Source organism: Mytilus galloprovincialis, chromosome 13 (genome assembly GCF_965363235.1).
Source record: "Mytilus galloprovincialis chromosome 13, xbMytGall1.hap1.1, whole genome shotgun sequence".
In the NCBI taxonomy this organism is placed as follows: Eukaryota; Metazoa; Mollusca; class Bivalvia; order Mytilida; family Mytilidae; genus Mytilus; species Mytilus galloprovincialis.
Genome location: NC_134850.1, coordinates 31,458,200 through 31,478,663, shown reverse-complemented (window position 1 = coordinate 31,478,663; position 20,464 = coordinate 31,458,200). Strand labels below are relative to the sequence as shown.

The window sequence follows — 20,464 nt, the reverse complement described above, 5'->3', positions numbered from 1 at the left end:
CTTCACTTCCGGCCACATCAGTTATCTCCCTTGTTAGGTCAGATGTCATCTGTCATCGGCGATGTATACTGATCTGTGATCATCTAGCGGACATCGGCTAAAGACTTTTTAGCAAAGAAGAAGATCTTTAGTAAGTTTATTCAACTCTTATTCTCAGGACGGGGTCAAGCCAGTCTATACATGACATAACAGCAAGCATGATCCATCCTCTGTATGAACATAGTCATAGGTGTTTGCAGTGACCAGTGTGAGTGACCACCCTTCACTTCTCCAACATATAGTATAGTCCAAATAAATATTATGGTCTTGAAAGGCTATTTTATTTTTTGCTTTGACAACATACAGCGAAGTTACAAATGTAGGTGTCAAACAAAAAAATATTTTAGCTATTCAAGACCTCATAAATATTTGGACTAGTGAGTAGTGTGTATGTTCCAGCAGGTATGAGTATTTGGACCGTACACGTACGGTCTGACTAATATTAAGAAGTTGTTCAAGTTTTATTAGATACAAATGCATATAACAGATCAACAAAACTCTCAAATTAATATAATTATTTTAACTATTCAAAAAAATCATGTTGATAAAATATGTTAATCTCTTGTATTTAGCATGTCAATCAGTAATACATTAATTGAATTATGATCAGTGAAATTGAAGATATCGGAAGTAAACATAATGAGGGAGGACAATTGTTTTAAAATATTTAGCAACTTTACCAAAAATGCAAATGCAAAGGAACATGCATGAATTAACTGTAAACATGTAAATGTAAAAAAAAAAAAAAAAAAATTTTGTGATACATGTAGCAATTTAGTGTCACCTTGGGCGAGAGTACCAAAATAGGATTCAGATATACAATTAAACAAGTATTTAATTTCAAGTGTTCATTTTACATGTTTTATCCATGTAATTGTAATAATAACAATTTGTAAAACTAAAACTAAAGATTGTGATAAATGTTTATTTAAATTTAATCAATTTGATCCAATAAAATGTATGGTCAGCTCCTACTGCAACTGCACCATATGCGTATACTCATACTGTCCGACTGCACGAGTATACCTATACGGTCCAGACCGTAGGCGTACAGTCCAAATACTCAAATGGTCTGGAACATGTATACAGGAGGGTCGTAATAGGGGTACTTTCATGACGAATAACTGTAAAAATTCTTGCCAAATGACGTTAATGGTAGTTTTTTTAATTATGACGATAAAATGTACTCTTTCTTTTAGTCAACAGAAACTTAGACCGATTTTGACGTATCACATATTTGTTTTCTCCAAAAATGACGGTAACGCTCTATTTGAGACCTCTGACAAATCACGATAAGGATATTTTGAAACACGGTAAAATTTTAACCAATTTGATGCTAACTGTAGCCGGAAATGACTGTTTGATGCCCTGACGTTAAAGGGCATTACTACCCTCATACAAAACTAACCAAATCCCCCCTTTAAAAAAAATTAAAATATTTGACTTTAATACAGCATCTTCAAGGATATTAAAGCATCGACTGTCAGTTCTGATACAAACCCAAGAGGAAGAGTGTTAGAATCTCGGATGGTTCTTTTGGAGAAAGAGTGTATTGGATAATTACTGGAGGCTGATGGTAGCTGGAATACTTTGATACCAATATTTTAAATTAAACATGATTAAAAGACAAAATGAAATAGGCATCATCTGTGCTTTCCTGCATGAGGGTGTCACAGCCAAATTGACCTTTGTAAGCTACATGTACCAGCTACTGATTTTATAATAATTAAACATATATCATTCATACAATTGGGAATGAAATGTGAAAGATACACGAAAACTATCGGTTATTTCTTGATTTTGTGAATTCAGTGAAAAGAATGGCAAATGATATTTTTTTAATTTGTATTTAATTTATCAGTTAGGAAAATAGAAATTTTATGTAAATGCATATTTAAAGAATAATTATACTGAATTTGAATATGTTAAAAAGACTAGAGTGTGAAAGTTATTTATAATAACCATGATAACATGCATAATATTCAAAACAGAAACAAACATTTCAAAATATTTAAAACAACTAAAAATAAAGTTTGAGCTTATACACAATTTAGTGTAATAAGATAAATTTCCATATGTCTATAGCTTAGTAGATGCATTTGATAATTATATATCCATTCAGAGATTTATCCTTTGCTACTTCTACATTTATTTTAAGAACTACTGTGCTAATTTTGTTACTATTTTTCTTACTTGTTTGTAATGCCTTTTTAATTTGGTTATCATCTAAAATAATAAATATTTTGACATTTCAAATCTTCAGATCTCTCTGACAAGTCTGAGTAAACATTTTTTTTCGCTAATTGTTATAATTTCTGGGTTTCTTCCACATTTTATTCCCTATCCTATGACATTAGATTAGAAACCTGGAGGCAGTAACCCATAGCCTACAAAGGCAAATTTGGCTACACCTCCCTGCATTCGGAGACATGCAATTAAAAAATTATTAAAACAAAATCTTAAAAAAGGATGTGAAAGTGTAGGGTGCGAAAACTTTAAAAAAAAATTAATAGCAAAACTTTGTCATCAGGACAAGTTCTAAAATTAGATTAGCATTGTCTGAATTGTCAGTCAATTCCTTACAAGACATGAAGAGTAAACCTTAATGCCTTAAATTGGTTATTCTTACAAAGATTTTTTGACCTAATATCTTAAAAACTATAATAAATTATAACCAGTTTACATGGTTTAAATACCACTAGAACACACCCTCGAAATCGCGGGAATATACAGTGTGTTAACTGTTGTAGGATGATTTTTGTAAAAGATAATATGTATGGAGAATTTCATAAAATTAAAGGTATCAAAAGCCCTCTCCCTTTTTCCATTTGATATATGATTCCTTTCTGTTAAATTCAATTATTTTCGTGTTTCTGGCCTCAGACCAAAATTATTCTTCTCCTTTGCTGCAATGCATCTTTTGGTAAAAGTCAAATTCAATTAAAAATTTGCACCGCTTCAAACATGAAATAAATGTAACTGCTTATATATCTGTAGAACATTATTAGTCTAATAGAATATGCTTCTAGGACAATCCATCAGTGCTTTTCTTTTGAGAGCCTTATTAACATGCCAATGGTAGGATATGAATCTTGTATAAATGACTAAGACCTTACATATTTGTTTTTCGTTCTTTTTTTTTATATAAATATTTCAATATTTCATGAGTTTTCTCGTTTGAATTGTTTTACATTGTCTTATCGGGCCTATTAATATGCGGTATGGGCTTTGCTCATTGTTGAAGGCCGTACGGTGACCTATAGTTGTTAATGTCTGTGTCATTATGGTCTTTTGTGGATAGTTGTCTCATTGGCAATCATACCACATCTTCTTTTTTTATATAAGGCTAATTTGAGGGGTGGTCGGAGGGGTCCTGATCCCAAAATTCCGGGCTTAAAACCATGAAATCCCGAAATGCAGAATTTAATGAAATTCATATCCCGAAATCTCGAAATCGAAAAATATATTCCCGGATCCCGTAAGGATCAATCCCCAAATCCCGAGCTCAAAAACTCCTGATCCCGACGTCCCGAAAAAGGTCCTGCCTCCCTCTAATCTCTACCCTACTTTCATTTTTTCCAAATCACTACTTTCACTTTCAACAATAAATTTGTATGCCCCATTTATGAGCATTATGTTTTCTAGTCTGTGCATCCGTGCGTTCGTTCGTCCGTCCATCTGTCCCACTTCAGGTTGGTTAAAGTTTTTGGTCAAGGTAGTTTTTGATGAAGTTGAAGTCCAATCAACTCGAAACTTAGTAAATATAGTGCCGATGTGACATCTGTGTACTATGGACACATTCTTGTTTCCACATGTTTTAATAATTTTGATATATATGCAACAGGTACAATGTATGACCCCTTAAAAAGTAAATATTTCAAAAAAAAAAAGTAGACAGAATAGTTTCTATATATTAAAGTAGTATGGTCGTAGTGTATACATGTAGATAAACGCGAAAAATAATTTTCCACCATGATACGGAGAATGCTCTGATTGGCTTATTTATTTTTCATTTTTGTTATCTATCATACGATTGGTTGTACTTGTGTCACATGTTTTACTTATTTTAATATATATAAGCAACTGGTATGACACCCCTTAAAAAGTAAACATTTCAAAGAAAACAGTAGACAAAATACCGAGAATTTCTATATATTAAAGTAGTATAGTCGTAGTGTACATGTAGATAAACGCGAAAAAAATTGTCCTAAGGAGGTATAATAGTTGTGGTTCTTGCGATCTAAACACCATGATATTGAGAACCTTCTGATTGGCTTATTTATTTTTTTATTTTTGTTATCTATCATACGATTGGTTGTACTTGTGCATGTTTTAAACCAGAAGTATTACATCTATCTATGACTAAAAGTCAGTCTGATGACGGAATTAATATCCGGACTCCTTTTTTGTCGTTTTTCTCCAAATATAACTCAATCTGAAAAAGCATAAGAATGGATGACAAATGCGACTATGCATGTTACCTATAGAACACAGAGGCATGATGATTAATTTATCATGGAAGGAAGAGAAGCGACACACAATATGAGGTCTTCTCGTTTAATAGTATAGATAAGAATAGTTCAAACTAATCATGATTACCATTAGAATCGTTCAAACTAACCATGATTACCATTAGAATCATTCAAACTAATCATGATTACGATTAGAATCGTTCAAACTAATCATGACTATTTATCTTTTTTTGAAGATTTTGTGACACTTGACCTTTTTATGTGATAAAAAAATAATTTTTGTGCTGTGGCATATAAAATGTTCACTTTTGACATCCACATTTGACATCCACTTTTGACATCCACAATTTTATTAGAATGTCTGTGATTCAAGTGCTTTGATAAGTGATATACATGTATGATGTTTTTACCATTTGCTCATTAGGTCAAGTATTAGTCATGAAAGTAAATGTTATGGATTATTTTTGTGTATATTGATTTAAAAAAAATGCAATTTTGTGATTATGTTTTGACTTTTTGATTTAGAAAAAACATTGCAGTTATGCATAGGAGCTTCAAGAAAATCTGTACTTTCTTAGATAAATTAATTTGTGGTTCACCTATGTTTAAAAAATCCATAATACATTTAATTGGTATCCAACATTAAAAGTTATATGGACAGCTACTGACCCCCTACGGATTCCTACAGGGTTAGTAATATCCATAGGGGTCAGAAGTGAACTGTTTTACGAATTTATCGCACAACAGACTTTTCTGCTGCGTTTTAATTTGTAGAAAAATAAACAATGAAACATTAATGGATGACGTCACCATTAACATTCGACATGATGTTATGAACCACCTATGCAATTTACTAACCCCCTTTAAATCCATATGATAGGGGGTCAGGCCACACTTAAAAATACTTTGGTTTACCCAAACCCTGCCCAAAGGTTGAGACAATAGGTAGGTAGGTAGGCATTTTTCTCCTTTTATTTCAACAAAAAGAAGATGAAGTGTCAGATGTTTTTTTAGTCTGTCATGACTTTGGGAGTGATGCTGATCTGATTATTAAAAAAAACATTTTTTCAAATCAAGGCAATAAAATTTTTTGACTAGGCAGCTATTTTCTGGGTAGGTAGGGTTAGGGCAAACATACCTATTCTTTTTTGTGGCCTTCATCATGTGACAGCGTTAAACCAATCACAACATGATGATTTCCCAGTGGTGTGATAAATGATTATGAATCCACATTACAGTGTATATACATGTATTAGAGTTTTAATGTTTTATACATTTTTTGGAAAGATTAGAACTTGTTCTAAATCTTTACTTAGGCACGACCTCCCTAACAACAGGACAGGTTAGCTACTGTTACTAAATGTATTCACACTGAAATATAGTTCCCTATGGTTATTATGTATGTACACATAATACACATATAAACTGGAAAAATTAGTATATTATTGGAGCAGTTCATTCAAGAATATATGCCATTAAGGTGTGCTGATGTGCAGGCTTTTTTAAAAACATTTTGTTTAGAAAAGTGGGTATTGATTCAATACTAGTATGATTGACAACTGTCATTATCTCTAAACAATCAGAGAAAAGGTGTACCTTTAATAACAATGCCCCACCTCCTAAACTGCCAATCAAATTGACCACATCACCTATCAACCTCAGTCTTACATAACATATAATACAGACCACTCAATATACATCTAATTCTTTATACACAAGTATTTGACCTCATAATTGAATACACAAATGTGTATATTAGATGTTTGATATTTATAAGGATGATAGATTTATTTATTGCCAATTACTTTTGATCTACATTACATAAAGTGATTCTGTAAATTATATCTGAAAGATAAATAATTAATGGATTAACAAGATCTTTAAGAAATGAAATATGAATATAAATATGAATATATAAAAGGTATCCAAGTAAGGCCTATAATTTACTTGATAAATTTCCAATAATCATCTGTAATTAATCAACAATTTAGATTAGTTCACTTGTTTTATCAGGAATTGGCTTGAAACAGTTTTAAAATTTTTTAAACTTTTAATTATAACAAACCTTTTTTTTATTAGTTTATTTTCCATCAATCATTATGTCTATTTTAGTCATTTGAATTTTCATTAGACATGTTAGAAGTGAATATATATTTTTGCAATCAAGAAAGAATCCACATTTCAATAAAATTAGTTTTTTAATTGGTTTACGTTGAAAAAGTACATTTTCAAATGCCCTATGTTGAAAAATACTTTAAAAATTGATCAAAAGGCACTCTAAAACTTTTATCTTCAATGTCATATAACCTCTGTTTCAACTTACAAAACAACATTTTTAGATTATTTTTGTTGACACTTTAAAGTTTTTAGCTGTTGGTCTGGATTTATGTCTAACAAGGGTAGCTGGTAACATTTACTAGAAGAATTTTTAGTTTGCCTTTTTTTTTTTGAAACATGTTCAGAACAGGCAACATAATTTCGATAAGATATAAACTGCAGTTTAAATAAAATTGTGCAAATTAAGAGACCCATATTATTTAATTTTATCCTCATTTTATCCTCATACTGAAATAAAGCAAGTTTCCTTCTAAAGACCTGCTGTTAATGCAATTTTCAGGAATATAGTACTTTATAAATGTTCATTTTTCCCCACCTTACCAATAATTCAAACTACTCTTCTAATCTTTCCATGAGTGATTTCCATCACTTTGATTTTAAGAAAATACTGAATCATATATGTATATATATATGATAGTCACTACATGTATTTATTTTTACATTTTCAGATAAAAAATTAGAAAATGGCTTGAGGAAGCAAAACAGTTTGCATTGGCTTATAAATTTGTTTGTAACATCAAGATGAGGAGAACAGACGATGATGATCTTCAACAATATCTAAAACACAGATGACCGAGGACGAAGAAAAAGATTTCCATATGAAATCTAGTTTAAAACAAAAACTTCAATCTTTTGGAAGAAATTGTAAAATACAAGATAAAATGAAGACAAAAAACTTCTATATTCTTGTCCTTTTTCTTGGAGCTTCAACATTGTCACTTTGGTTGCTAAGCAATCCATCACCACATCTTCACACTATCGTAACGCAAACCCATATTCAAATCAACAATATCAAGAATATTCCAGAGAATATAAGGACCTCCCATAATGAAGAGTACAAAATTGATCCTAATGTGCTAGAAGAATTAGGTTTTCATGAAACTCATTCTATTTCATATAATAATTTACACAAAGATATTGAAAATTTGCCGATCGGAACTGCAATCAAGCCTGGGCTTTATGATGAAAGCATGCGCTTAATTAAATCTTGCCATAAACATTTACCATCAAAGATGATCTTGATTTATGACCTTGGAATAAATTACCATCAACGTCTATTGGTAAGTCTGTTCTGCATAGGAGTTGTCTCCCTTTTCAATGAGTTTTAAAATTGGACTATTAAAATCAGGATCATACTTTAAATTAGGACTGTTCTAGATTTAAATGCATGGGGGATGGGAGAAATTATTTTTAGACCCTAAACTCCCATTTAGTTTTAATTTTAAATTCTTTAATTTTAATTTTAAATTCTTTAATTTTCTTTTATTTCTAAATGCTAAATTCTTTAGAAACTACAATCTTCACAATCTATTCATATGAGTGCATCCCCTTCCCCATGCATTTTAATCTGGAACAGCGGAACCAATGCACTACAGAAATGTTCTTTGTTTACTATTTGTTTTTTGTACTGAAATCAAGGGCCATAACCATTGATTCCACATTATTTTCCAGTGAAAACGTACTGCAATAATTCAAGTGCCATAACCAATTGCAATGATTCGACATTATATTTCAGGTGAAAATGTACTGCAATGAGACAATTAGGAAATGCATATTAAAGAAGTTTGAATATGAACAATATCCCTCACATGTAAAAGATTTAGAAATAAAGAGTTATAGACCAATAATTATACAGGTGAGACTTTTAAATATAGAAATGACATAAGAGAGGTGCCAGATTGGGGGGGGGTTTCATCACGATTCACGAGTTTTTTTTTGTTGTCATTCACAATTCACAGAAAATAAATTTCCATGATCACAGATCATGAAAATATATAAAAAAAATCTAGAAAAACGGATCATGATAGCGAAAAATGCGCCAATCACGAAGAACAAAAAATAACCCATCAGGCCCCTCGTAAGAAGATGTGGTATAAGTGCAAATTAGACAACTATCCATGTAAGTCACAATTTTTAAAAGTAAACCATTTAGTCAAAGTACCTTCTTTAACACAGAGCCTTGGCTCACACAAAACAACAAGCTATAAAGGGTCTAAAAAATGACAAGTGTAAAACCATTGAAAGAGGGAAAACCAACGATCTAACCTATATTAAAAAAAAAAGAACGAGAAACACTTATGAGCCACATTGAACATTTGATACCTGATTTAGGACAAGTACAAACAAATGCAGCAGGTTTAAATGTTTTAATAGGTAAAAGTTTGTATTCTTATAGAGAATTAATTTCTGAATAATGAACCTAGTGTTAACTACCATATGTCTTTTGAACTTTACATTTACTTTTTGTGTCATTATGTTGCCATCTTATGGATGTACATTTATTGATTAATTATCATTTGTGGAATAACTGTTGGGGATTTCGTTGATATACATTTGTAGGTGGACCACACATTTAAATTTTCTATGGGCTTGTCTAGAGACATAAACAAAACCTTGAAATCAAATATCCATGAAACTTATTATTCAGTTCATGAAAATTTGTACCCACATACAGTAGCTTTGTTTAAAATATGATTTAAAGAAACCCAATATACTGTAGATTAATTCTAATTCGGTGGATACCAATTTTCATAATTTTCGTGGTTACAGGCTAGGTGAACTAACAGTTTAAAAGTTTTAGGGAGAACAAATTTTCTATTAAGTTGTATGCAGACTTTGGCATAACCACGAAATCACATATGCATAAAACAGCTAAATTTCTGCAATCCACGAAAATAGGTACCCACGAAAATAAATTATGTTTTGAGAGATTTTGATTTTAAAGTGTGCTATTACATGTAATAATATAAGTATCTTACTTTGAAATGATAACATACTATTCTGTTTAATTTTAGGAAATTTTAAGAGATTATGGAATGGTTTTATGGGCAGAACCACCAGAAGTGTTACTGACCGGTCAAATCAATCATTTAATAAAAAAGGCACAGACGTTAGGACTTGTAGCCTGGACGATTAAGGATCCTGTCTCATCGCTCACATATACAAAAATGTTAAAACATTTCAAGGTTAAAATAGAGGATTATTACTTCAAGGAGTCAGCAAAGACTAGTCAATTAATTGTGTTCGATACAGAAAAAATTCACAAGGAATTAATGTTACCATGGGTAAAGTGCGCCCTTGTTGAAGAATGTATAAGCCCCACAGGAGCACAAAACACTGCATGCAATTATGAACGAAAGCCGTTATTTAAATATTCAGGGTGTCATAAATATGATATGTCAGCATTTGATGTGATTTTAGGTAAAATATTTAAGCATTCACAAGAATATGCTGTAGAAGAAAGAGTATTTGGTGTACCGAAAATAGTTGTGCCGCAAAATACAGAAAATTATCAAATGTATGTTTCACATAATGTTACAACAGATTATATAGAAAGAACTAGACTTGTTCAAATTCCATAAATATGTTAAAGAAGAAGTTTTCAATCATGATTCAAATAATCAAAAATTGTATATACTTTTATAAGTACATTGATGTAAAACAGTTTTGAGAAAGTTGTTGAACTAGCTACTGTGGATTCATTATTATTTGGGCCATAAAAATGAATAGGTTTGATTGCCCAAACGCTACCTACCCAGAAAAAAGCTGCCTACTCAAATTCTTTTATTGTCCTGATTTGAAGAAGTTTTTTTTTAATCAGATAGGCATGAAGACTAATAAACATCCGATTAGTAAATTTCTTAAAAAAAAAAAAAAAAAACAGAAAATGCCTACCTACCTACCCACTTTCTCAACCTTGGGTAGGGTTTGGGCAAACCAAAATATTTTTAATTGTGGCCTTGCATAATACTAATTTTTGTTGATTCTGTGGGTATAGGTAAATCACAAATTTAAATGTTCAAAAACAACACAATTTTTGCAATAGGTTTATGTGAAGACATCTACAAAACCATGAAATTAAATATCCATGAAAATATGAATTTTCCATGATCTAAGTTAATTCAATGGTACCTGTCAAAATAAAATGAATCTGCAGTAATAAAACACCTGGACAAACAAGTAATTATTCAAATATGTGATAATATTGAATTCTGGAAAATTGATAAGATATCATTATGTATGATGAAAACTAACCAAACTTAATAGGATTAGGCATGATCAGATGGCTAAGGAGGGTTACATGTAGTTAAATGTAGTTCATTATTAAGGTGGTACCTAACACTACAGGGAGATAACTCTGTAAAGTCAGCTAAACGTTTTAATTACGTTGTGTTGTAAAAGGAATATTAAGCTTCTCAATGATCAAAATTGGTGGTTGTCAAATTGCTATATAACCAGTGTAATTTTTCTGACAAAACTGTTGGTTCAAAATTTTTAAAATTTTTATATTTTTGTTAAAGTGTCAAAGTAAATACTTTAACAAAATTTTATGAAAATTAAACGAGCCAAATTAATTTTAGTGAAAGTGTTGGGTACCACCTTAAATATTAGTGAATGTGAAATTAATCATGCTAATCAAATACAAAGAATATTGAAGGAACAAATTATTAAGATATATGTCTAGTAGCTTTTTTTAGAACATTAATGATTAATTTCATTTGCATATTTGTATTTTACTTAAGATTGTTGCTCAAAATGAAATCATTATCGTTTAGAAATAGGAATACTTATTATTAGAAATAAAAATTCTTTATTAACCAATCATGAACCTTTGCAGGTTTGAAATTTTACACAATGATTGTGATGACATTAAGGATGTACTTAGGTGAGGTTAGGTAAAAAATAATAAATTAAGAGATTAAAATTCATACTATAAGCTGGTAGAGCATCAATTAAGGATAAAGATAAGCTAAAAATATTGATAGGTCATGGACCTCTTTTTCGAGATATTTGAGATTTAAAATATGGCGAGAAAAGGCGGACTCACACTTTTACCTTATATTTGCATTTGTATTATTTGGGTCTCAAAACAAAAGAAAGAAAATCAAGAATCTTCTAAAATTTTGGTAAATGACCTTTTATGAGCCATTAAGTCTTACATGTCTGATATGAAAAAATAAATGGGTGTTATGGGGCAAAATATTTTACATTGTATTGAATGGAAAAACACCAAGGAGTCCGAACATTTGACACAAATTCCAAAACCTCACCTAAGTACATCCTCAAAAGGAAAGATAAAAAACAGACTTTATAGATTAATGACAGAAAATACTGACCTCCAAGGGAAATTCAATTCAGAAAGTCCTTTATAAAATAGCAAAATCAAAAGCTCAAAAACATCTACTGAATGGAAAACAACTGTAATAGATGAATTTATTAATGAAATGCACATTTATACCCCTAGGGGTTGAAGGCATATGATTAATGGTCTGTGCATGAACATGAGAGAAAAATTAGACAGTATTTTATAGAACCTGATTACTTCCCTTTGTACAATATTTATATGTCAAATCTTGAGCAATTCAGATTTAAAAGTTGTTTTTATTGATCTATCTAAATGGGTTATGATTTTTGCAATGAAATACAGTATGTTCATGGGTAGTGATGAATACAAGACTTTAAAGTATGAATTGTGTGTGTTTTTTAAATCCAACTGAATATCTATCAAAAGATTTATGTGAGATGCTCATGCCTCCCTCAATTTTTTTGTGCTTGAAATTTTTAATTAATTCAATGATATTTAAAATTGTTCTGTGCGCCGCACATCACTACCTATTACAAAGATGATAGCACATTTTCAATAGAATGAACTGTGCCGCGCACAACACTATTTAGAATACAACATGTAAAAAATGTATTGTTTGGAAAGTGTTTTGCACCCCTCAAAACATTATAATACAGAATAAACATGAATTTTAAAAAAATTTCAAACACAAGAAATTATACAAATTCCATAATTAAAAATAATTCCTAGTTTAAATAATAGCCTGTTATCTGTCCTTTCAGTCTTGTTAGCACTCTCACGTTACAATTCTTGCCAGTTTTTTTTTTTTAAACTTATACTATAGGTTAATATCAACAATATCTTAGACATATTCTATAATTGTGGACGATCAACTTTTATAAAAGAGTTATGCCCCTTGGAAATATTAAATTTATGAAAATTAGCCCAAATAGCACTCTCATGGGTACAATTCTTGCCAGACTTTTATAATTTTAAAATAGAGAAGCAAACATCCTGAATGTTATTTTAATAAATTAGTCTCTATGTTTTTATACAGTGAGAACTGTATCATTATGAATGTAACTGTAATACATATATGTATGGACTAAGCTATTTAGTTATCCTTTATAATTTGATTTTCATACATTTCATTATTGAATATATGTTATGGCATAAGCATTTCTTTTGTATAGTAATTTGTTTAAGTTTTATTGTTAGGAAAATAAAGTTAATTATTATATTTGTTTTGAATGTTTTCATACAGAACTTGTCCGGTCTACATATATATATATATATATACAACTCGTCTAAACATCAACCCAACAATGTTAGATCTGTAAATTTGCTTTCAAATTTACAGATCTAACATTGTTGGGTTGATGTTTAGACGAGTTGTATATACATTATGTACACAGCCATGTATCACCATCATTGATGGTGATCCGATGGATACATCTGTTGTAGGGTTGTCACTGACTCAGACGTACTTATATATATATATATATATATATATATAACATCTTTACCGCATGTTTATTGTTTTCTGATTGGTTGTAAATTAATATTAAGATCCATTTGGTTACATCTTGTGATCAATTTATTTGGCAATCTTCAATGGCAGTCAGCAGGGTTTAAGAACATCAATCGTTTGACCTGTTAGTCAAATGCAGTTTGTTGTAATATACTTTTTCACTTTTTTGATCTTTTGGAAAATGTTGTTTGTGCTGTATTGAGACTCTTCTACAACAAAATTTATTTTACATGCACACATATAAAAATTACGTTTTTCATCCAATGCAATCAAAGGTTTGAACAATGTTTTCAATTTAGATTTGTTTAGACGAATTATAGGTGTCAAACCTCCAATTAAGAACTTATGTATAAGTGTAAAAGTAGCCCTACTCAGACAAAAAATAGTGCTTTTGATGTCATTATTTACTTAAAATAACCAACAAATTTGCAAAAATAAAACTTTTGGTGAAAGAGAAATATATTAATACCATTTTTAACCAAAATTTACTTGTCTATGAGTTTGCATTAAAAACTGAGGATTAATGGATTCATGGTACTGTAAATTCAGAAATTATTGCGATGTTTTTATTATTGCGGAAAATATGAGAGGGTTATAATTTCAATGATTTAAACTAGCATTTTAAATGTTTTTATATAAATTAAACAGGATCTTTTGCGATATAGAAAAAAATAAAATCGCATTTTAGTCTAAAATGATGACATCACAATATTAAATGCATGCAATAATTTCTGAATTCATAGTATACTTATTTAAGATTTCCAGAAAACCAGTGGTTATTTTTAGTAGTACCTTTGTTCTAAAGTTAAGGTTTTTCTTATAAGACTTTAAAGATAGGGCGTCACTGATGAGTCTTATGTAGACGAAACGTGCGTCTGGCGTACTAAATTATAATCCTGGTACCTTTGATAACTATTGTAAGATTCAGGATATACATGGTTTCTATGGGGTTAAACTTGAGGTAAAATATTAAGAAGGATGTGAAAATTGCAAAATTTGGTTGAACAGATATAGATTTTCAATTGGAGGTCTGACACCTATAACACAAAAAAACGTTTAATCATGTGATAATTAAAAACCAACAAATTGAATGTGGTAAAAAACGCTTTCAATGTGATAACAAACAACCAACAAGGTCGAAACGAACAGCCAACAATGTGGCAACAATCAGCAATCTATATGGTAACAAACGGCCAGCAATGTGTAAACGAACAACAAACAATTGGGTTAAACAGTCAACAATGATGTAGTTACAAACAACCAACAATGTGGTAACAATCAGAAATCTATATGGTAACAAACGGCCAGCAATGTGTAACGAACAACAAACAATTGGGTTAAACAGTCAACAATGATGTAGTTACAAACAACCAACAATGTGGTAACAAGCAGCAATCTATATGGTAACAAATTACCAGCAATGTGTAAACGAACAACAAACAATGTGGTAACAAAAAAAAAACTACCGTATAGCGGGTTATCATAGGGTTTTAATTTTTGCTTATTTTTGCCGATAAAACAAAGTCCAAAATAGAACCTGCCAACAAACAACCAACAGTGTGGCAAAAAAGTCAGCAATGTGGTAACAAACAATCAACAATGTGGTAACAAACAGCCAACAATGTGGTAACAAACAGTCAACAATGTGGTAACACACAACCAACAATGGGGTAAAACAGTCAACAATGTGGTAACAAACAACCAACAATGGGGTAACACAGTCAACAATGTGGTAACAAACAGTCAACAATGTGGTAACACACAATCAACAATGTGGTAACAAACAATCAACAATGTGGTAACAAACAGCCAACAATGTGGTAACACACACCCAACAGTGTGGCAAAAAAGTCAGCAATGTGGTAACAAACAATCAACAATGTGGTAACAAACAGTCAACAATGTGGTAACAAACAATCAACAATGTGGTAACAAACAATCAACAATGTGGTAACAAACAGCCAACAATGTGGTAACACACAACCAACAATGGGGTAAAACAGTCAACAATGTGGTAACAAACAACCAACAATGGGGTAACACAGTCAACAATGTGGTAACAAACAACAATGTGGTAACAAACAGCCAACAATGTGGTAACAAACAGTCAACAATGTGGTAACACACAACCAACAATGGGGTAAAACAGTCAACAATGTGGTAACAAACAACCAACAATGGGTAACACAGTCAACAATGTGGTAACAAACAGTCAACAATGTGGTAACAAACAATCAACAATGTGGTAACAAACAATCAACAATGTGGTAACAAACAGCCAACAATGTGGTAACACACAACCAACAGTGTGGCAAAAAAGTCAGCAATGTGGTAACAAACAATCAACAATGTGGTAACAAACAGTCAACAATGTGGTAACAAACAATCAACAATGTGGTAACAAACAATCAACAATGTGGTAACAAACAGCAAACAATGTGGTAACACACAACCAACAATGGGGTAACAAACAGTCAACAATGTGGTAACACACAACCAACAATGGGGTAAAACAGTCAACAATGTGGTAACAAACAACCAACAATGGGGTAACACAGTCAACAATGTGGTAACAAACAGTCAACAATGTGGTAACAAACAATCAACAATGTGGTAACAAACAATCAACAATGTGGTAACAAACAGCCAACAATGTGGTAACACAGTCAACAATGTGGTAACAAACAATCAACAATGTGGTAACAAACAGCCAACAATGTGGTAACAAACAGTCAACAATGTGGTAACACACAACCAACAATGGGGTAAAACAGTCAACAATGTGGTAACAAACAACCAACAATGGGGTAACACAGTCAACAATGTGGTAACAAACAGTCAACAATGTGGTAACACACAATCAACAATGTGGTAACAAACAATCAACAATGTGGTAACAAACAGCCAACAATGTGGTAACACACAACCAACAGTGTGGCAAAAAAGTCAGCAATGTGGTAACAAACAATCAACAATGTGGTAACAAACAGTCAACAATGTGGTAAAAAACAATCAACAATGTGGTAACAAACAATCAACAATGTGGTAACAAACAGCCAACAATGTGGTAACACACAACCAACAATGGGGTAAAACAGTCAACAATGTGGTAACAAACAACCAACAATGGGGTAACACAGTCAACAATGTGGTAACAAACAGTCAACAATGTGGTAACACACAACCAACAATGGGGTAAAACAGTCAACAATGTGGTAAAAAAAAACAACAATGGGGTAACACAGTCAAAAATGTGGTAACAAACAGTCAACAATATGGTAACACAACCAACAATGGGGTAAAACGGTCAACAATGTGGTAACAAACAGTCACCAATGTGGTAACACACAACCAACAGTGGGGTAAAACAGTCAACAATGTGGTAACAAACAGTCAACAATGTGGTAACACACAACCAACAATACGGTAAAATAGTCAACAATGTGGTAACAAACAACCAACAATGGGGTAACACAATCAACAATTTAGTAACAAACAGTCAACAATATGGTAACACAACCAACAATGGGGTAAAACAGTCAACAATGTGGTAACAAACAGTCCCCAATGTGGTAACACACAACCAACAATGGGGTAAAACAGTCAACAATGTGTTAACAAACAACCAACAATGGGGTAAAACAGTCAACAATGTGGTAACAAACAGTCAACAATATGGTAACACAACCAACAATGGGGTAAAAAAGTCAACAATCTGGTAACAAACAGTCACCAATGTGGTAGCACAACCAACAATGGGTAAAACAGTCAACGATATGGTAACACACAACCAACAATGGGGTAAAACAGTCAATGATGTAGTTACAAAAGCCAACAATGTGGTAACACACAATCAACAATGTGGTAACACACAATCAACAATGGGATTACACAGTCAACAATGTGGTAACAAACAGTCAACAATGTATTTTAAAAAACAGCCAACAATGTGGTAACTTACCGATAAGAACGTCGTATACGTAACAAACAACCAGCAATGTACTAACAAACAACCAGATAACACATACCCAATAATGAAGTAATAAACATCCAACAACATTGAAGTAACAAACAGCCAACGGTATGGAAACGAACAGCCAATAATGTGTTTACAAACGGCCAACAATCTGGTTATAAACGGCCAGAAATATGGTAACTAATTGTCTACAATATGGCAACAAACAGCCAACAATAATGTGGTGGTATGACGTAACTATTAAACGAATTATCTTAAGAATGAACAATGAATTCTTAAAAATATATGTGTGTTTGTGCGTTCCACAGAGAGTCAACTATTCAAATTATTACCCCATGCCAGCTTAATGTTTCTAATACAAATGTAAATGTCCCTGTCCAGTACCAAGTCAGAAATGGCAGTTGTTATCTTATAGTTCGTTTCTGTGTGTGTTTCTATATGCTATAATTATTTATCAAAGGTACCAGGATTATAATTTAGTACGCCAGACGCGCGTTTCGTCTACACAAGACTCATCAGTGACGCTCATATCAAAATATTTATAAAGCCACAAACAAGTACAAAGGAAGAGCATTGAGGATCCAAAATTCCAAAAAGTTGTGCCAAATACGACTAAGGTAATCTATGCCTGGGATAAGAAAATCCATAGTTTTTCGAAAAATTTTAACATTGCTTATGTGAAATTTTAAAATTGTTTATAAAAACATTGAACGACAAATATATGTGACGTTTAAAATTTTCTCACGTCAGACACGCAAATCAATGAATGTGTTTGTAGATAGATCTTTTTGTGTTCTGTTAAATTATAACACGATGATGACTGCTGTATTTTGACTATTTTATTTATTATGTCTGTTTAGTTCACCCATCATTGTAAATATAACGGAGTTTGATGAGACTGTCATCAAAGTGAGAGGGTTGGCGCTATAAAACCAGGTTTAATCCACCATTTTCTACATTTGAAAATGCATGTACCAAGTCAGGAATATGGACAGTTCTTGTCCATTCGTTTTTGCTGTATTTTGTTAATTGATTTTGCCATGTGATAATGGACTTTCAGATTAGATTTTCCTCTAAGTTCAGTATTTTTGTGATTTTACTTTTTGCATGTCGTTTTGCTTTTGTTGCACTTCAGTATTTCTGTTGTTCCGTTGTTTTCCTCTTATAGTTGATATGTTTACCTTAGTTAGTTTGTATCCCGGATTTGTTTTTTCTCAATCGTAATATGAATTTCGAACATCGGAATACTACTGTTGCCTTTATCTAATTAACAAAACATTAATATCACGTCGTACCCGAAAATTTAACCACCTAAGAGAAAATAGTTAAGCTTCGAGTTTACATACATATCCAAGTTAACAATATGTGCAGAGAGATTAAGGAAAAGTCTACCATTGCATCTATTTGAAATGAATGACACGTGTTCGCCAAACTAAGGAGCTGGATGTTGCCAACAGAAGATTTTGAGTTTTCTACTTTGTTGTGTTCGATACAACAAAGAAAGCAGGTTTCGAAACTGTTCAAATCTTTTCCTTTTTTTTAAAAAACCTTTAGGTGTCATTAGGTTATTGTCCATTTTAACCAATTATATATTACACGAAGAACGTTGACAATTAGAAGATGTAAAATAAAAGAGGGACGGAAGATACAAAGGGACAGTCAAATTCATAAGTCTAAAACAAACTGACAACGCCATGGCTAAAAATGAAAAAGACAAAAATAGTACACATGACACAACATAGAAAACTAAAGAATAAACAACACGAACCCTACCAAAAAACTAGGGGTGATCTCAGGTGCTCCGGAAGGGTAAGCAGACCTTTCTCCACATGTGGCACCCGTCGTGTTGCTTATGTGATAACAAATCCAGTAAATAGTCTAATTCGGTAGGTCACATTCATGAAAGGGAAGGGGATTGTAGTAACGACGTAAAGAACATATCCGATATCATTTGTGAAACGGTTATTCCATAACGGTCAACCAACTCGTGATTGCGTCCGTAAAATTTAAGAAGGGAAGATTTCAACTTCACCATTTGGAACTCTTGGTTTAATAGCTTCCTTGTGAGCAGATATAGGTTTCCTTAAATATCAAGATTCAGGTTCTAAAACTATGATTCCTGAAACAATGATATATAATCTTTATACAGCATTCGTAAAAAACATCAACAATTGAACTCTGTATTAAGCCTCGGTCACACCTTACTGGATAGCACGAACGGACGTCTAACGGATGAAAATAAAAGTTGTCTGTTGACAAAATTGTTATACTTTGGGAGTCCTTTGATGCACTGACCGAATAAAACGGACGCGTAACGAATGCATAACGGACACACACCGGATATGCAACGTACGAGAAACGGAAACGCAACGGACAAAACGGATGTCGAACGTACATTCAACGGACGAGTACCACATAAAACGGACACCTAACGGAAGCGTACCGGATAAAACAGATGAACAAGATATACGGAACAATTAAAGGCAACAATAATAATACATGTAAATCGCCTAAATATGCAAAATGTTTCTGTGTAACTGGTTTTGGTTTGTTCTTCAAAATGTCGTCAAAGGGCAGTTTCTGGCTGAATAAGAGCTGCTTGATTGTGAAGACGTGCCCTTACTCTAAGATCAATTATGAATAATAAGAAATTCATGAACCTTAAAAAATCTAATTGGCATTTCAGACGCGAAACTGTTTATTGGCTTGGTCCGTTTCAGATCCGTTCATCATCCGTTTTATCCGTTATACGTCTGGTAGAAGTCCGTTTCACATTCGTTCAACATCCGTTTTATCCGTTAGACGTCCGTTAGAAGTCCATTGGTGAATTTATCTGCCAGACCTCCAAAGGATGTATAACGGACACGTAACGGATACAAAACGGAAACGAAACGGACGAGTACCGTACAAAACGGACGACTACCGGACGTTCAGCGGACATTTCATCCGTTGGACGTCCGTTCAAAGTTTTCAACATGCTAAAAATTTTCCACCGGACAAAATGGACGTCGACGGATAAAACGGACGGTAAACGGACATGCAAC

At 32.2% G+C, this 20,464-nt stretch overlaps 1 protein-coding gene across 1 annotated transcript; it reads left to right on the top strand.

Annotated features, from left to right (window-relative positions):
- The first annotated feature begins 3 nt into the window (after positions 1 to 3).
- LOC143056850 (uncharacterized) lies at positions 4 to 13,151 on the top strand. Its single transcript, XM_076230016.1, has 4 exons — positions 4 to 130; positions 7,298 to 7,909; positions 8,365 to 8,484; positions 9,644 to 13,151. The coding sequence occupies exons 2-4, from the start codon at positions 7,418 to 7,420 to the stop codon at positions 10,208 to 10,210; spliced, it is 1,179 nt and encodes a 392-aa protein (XP_076086131.1). The 5' UTR covers positions 4 to 130; positions 7,298 to 7,417; the 3' UTR covers positions 10,211 to 13,151.
- Positions 13,152 to 20,464: the final 7,313 nt, after the last annotated feature.

What these genes read in the sequence shown, in the direction of transcription:
- LOC143056850 (XM_076230016.1), top strand. Translation starts at nt 7,418, where the DNA reads ATGACCGAGGACGAAGAAAAAGATTTCCATATGAAATCTAGTTTAAAA. An exon ending in ATTACCATCAACGTCTATTG is followed by an intron (nt 7,910 to 8,364) that starts GTAAGTCTGTTC and finishes ATTATATTTCAG; the next exon opens with GTGAAAATGTACTGCAATGA. An exon ending in ATAGACCAATAATTATACAG is followed by an intron (nt 8,485 to 9,643) that starts GTGAGACTTTTA and finishes GTTTAATTTTAG; the next exon opens with GAAATTTTAAGAGATTATGG.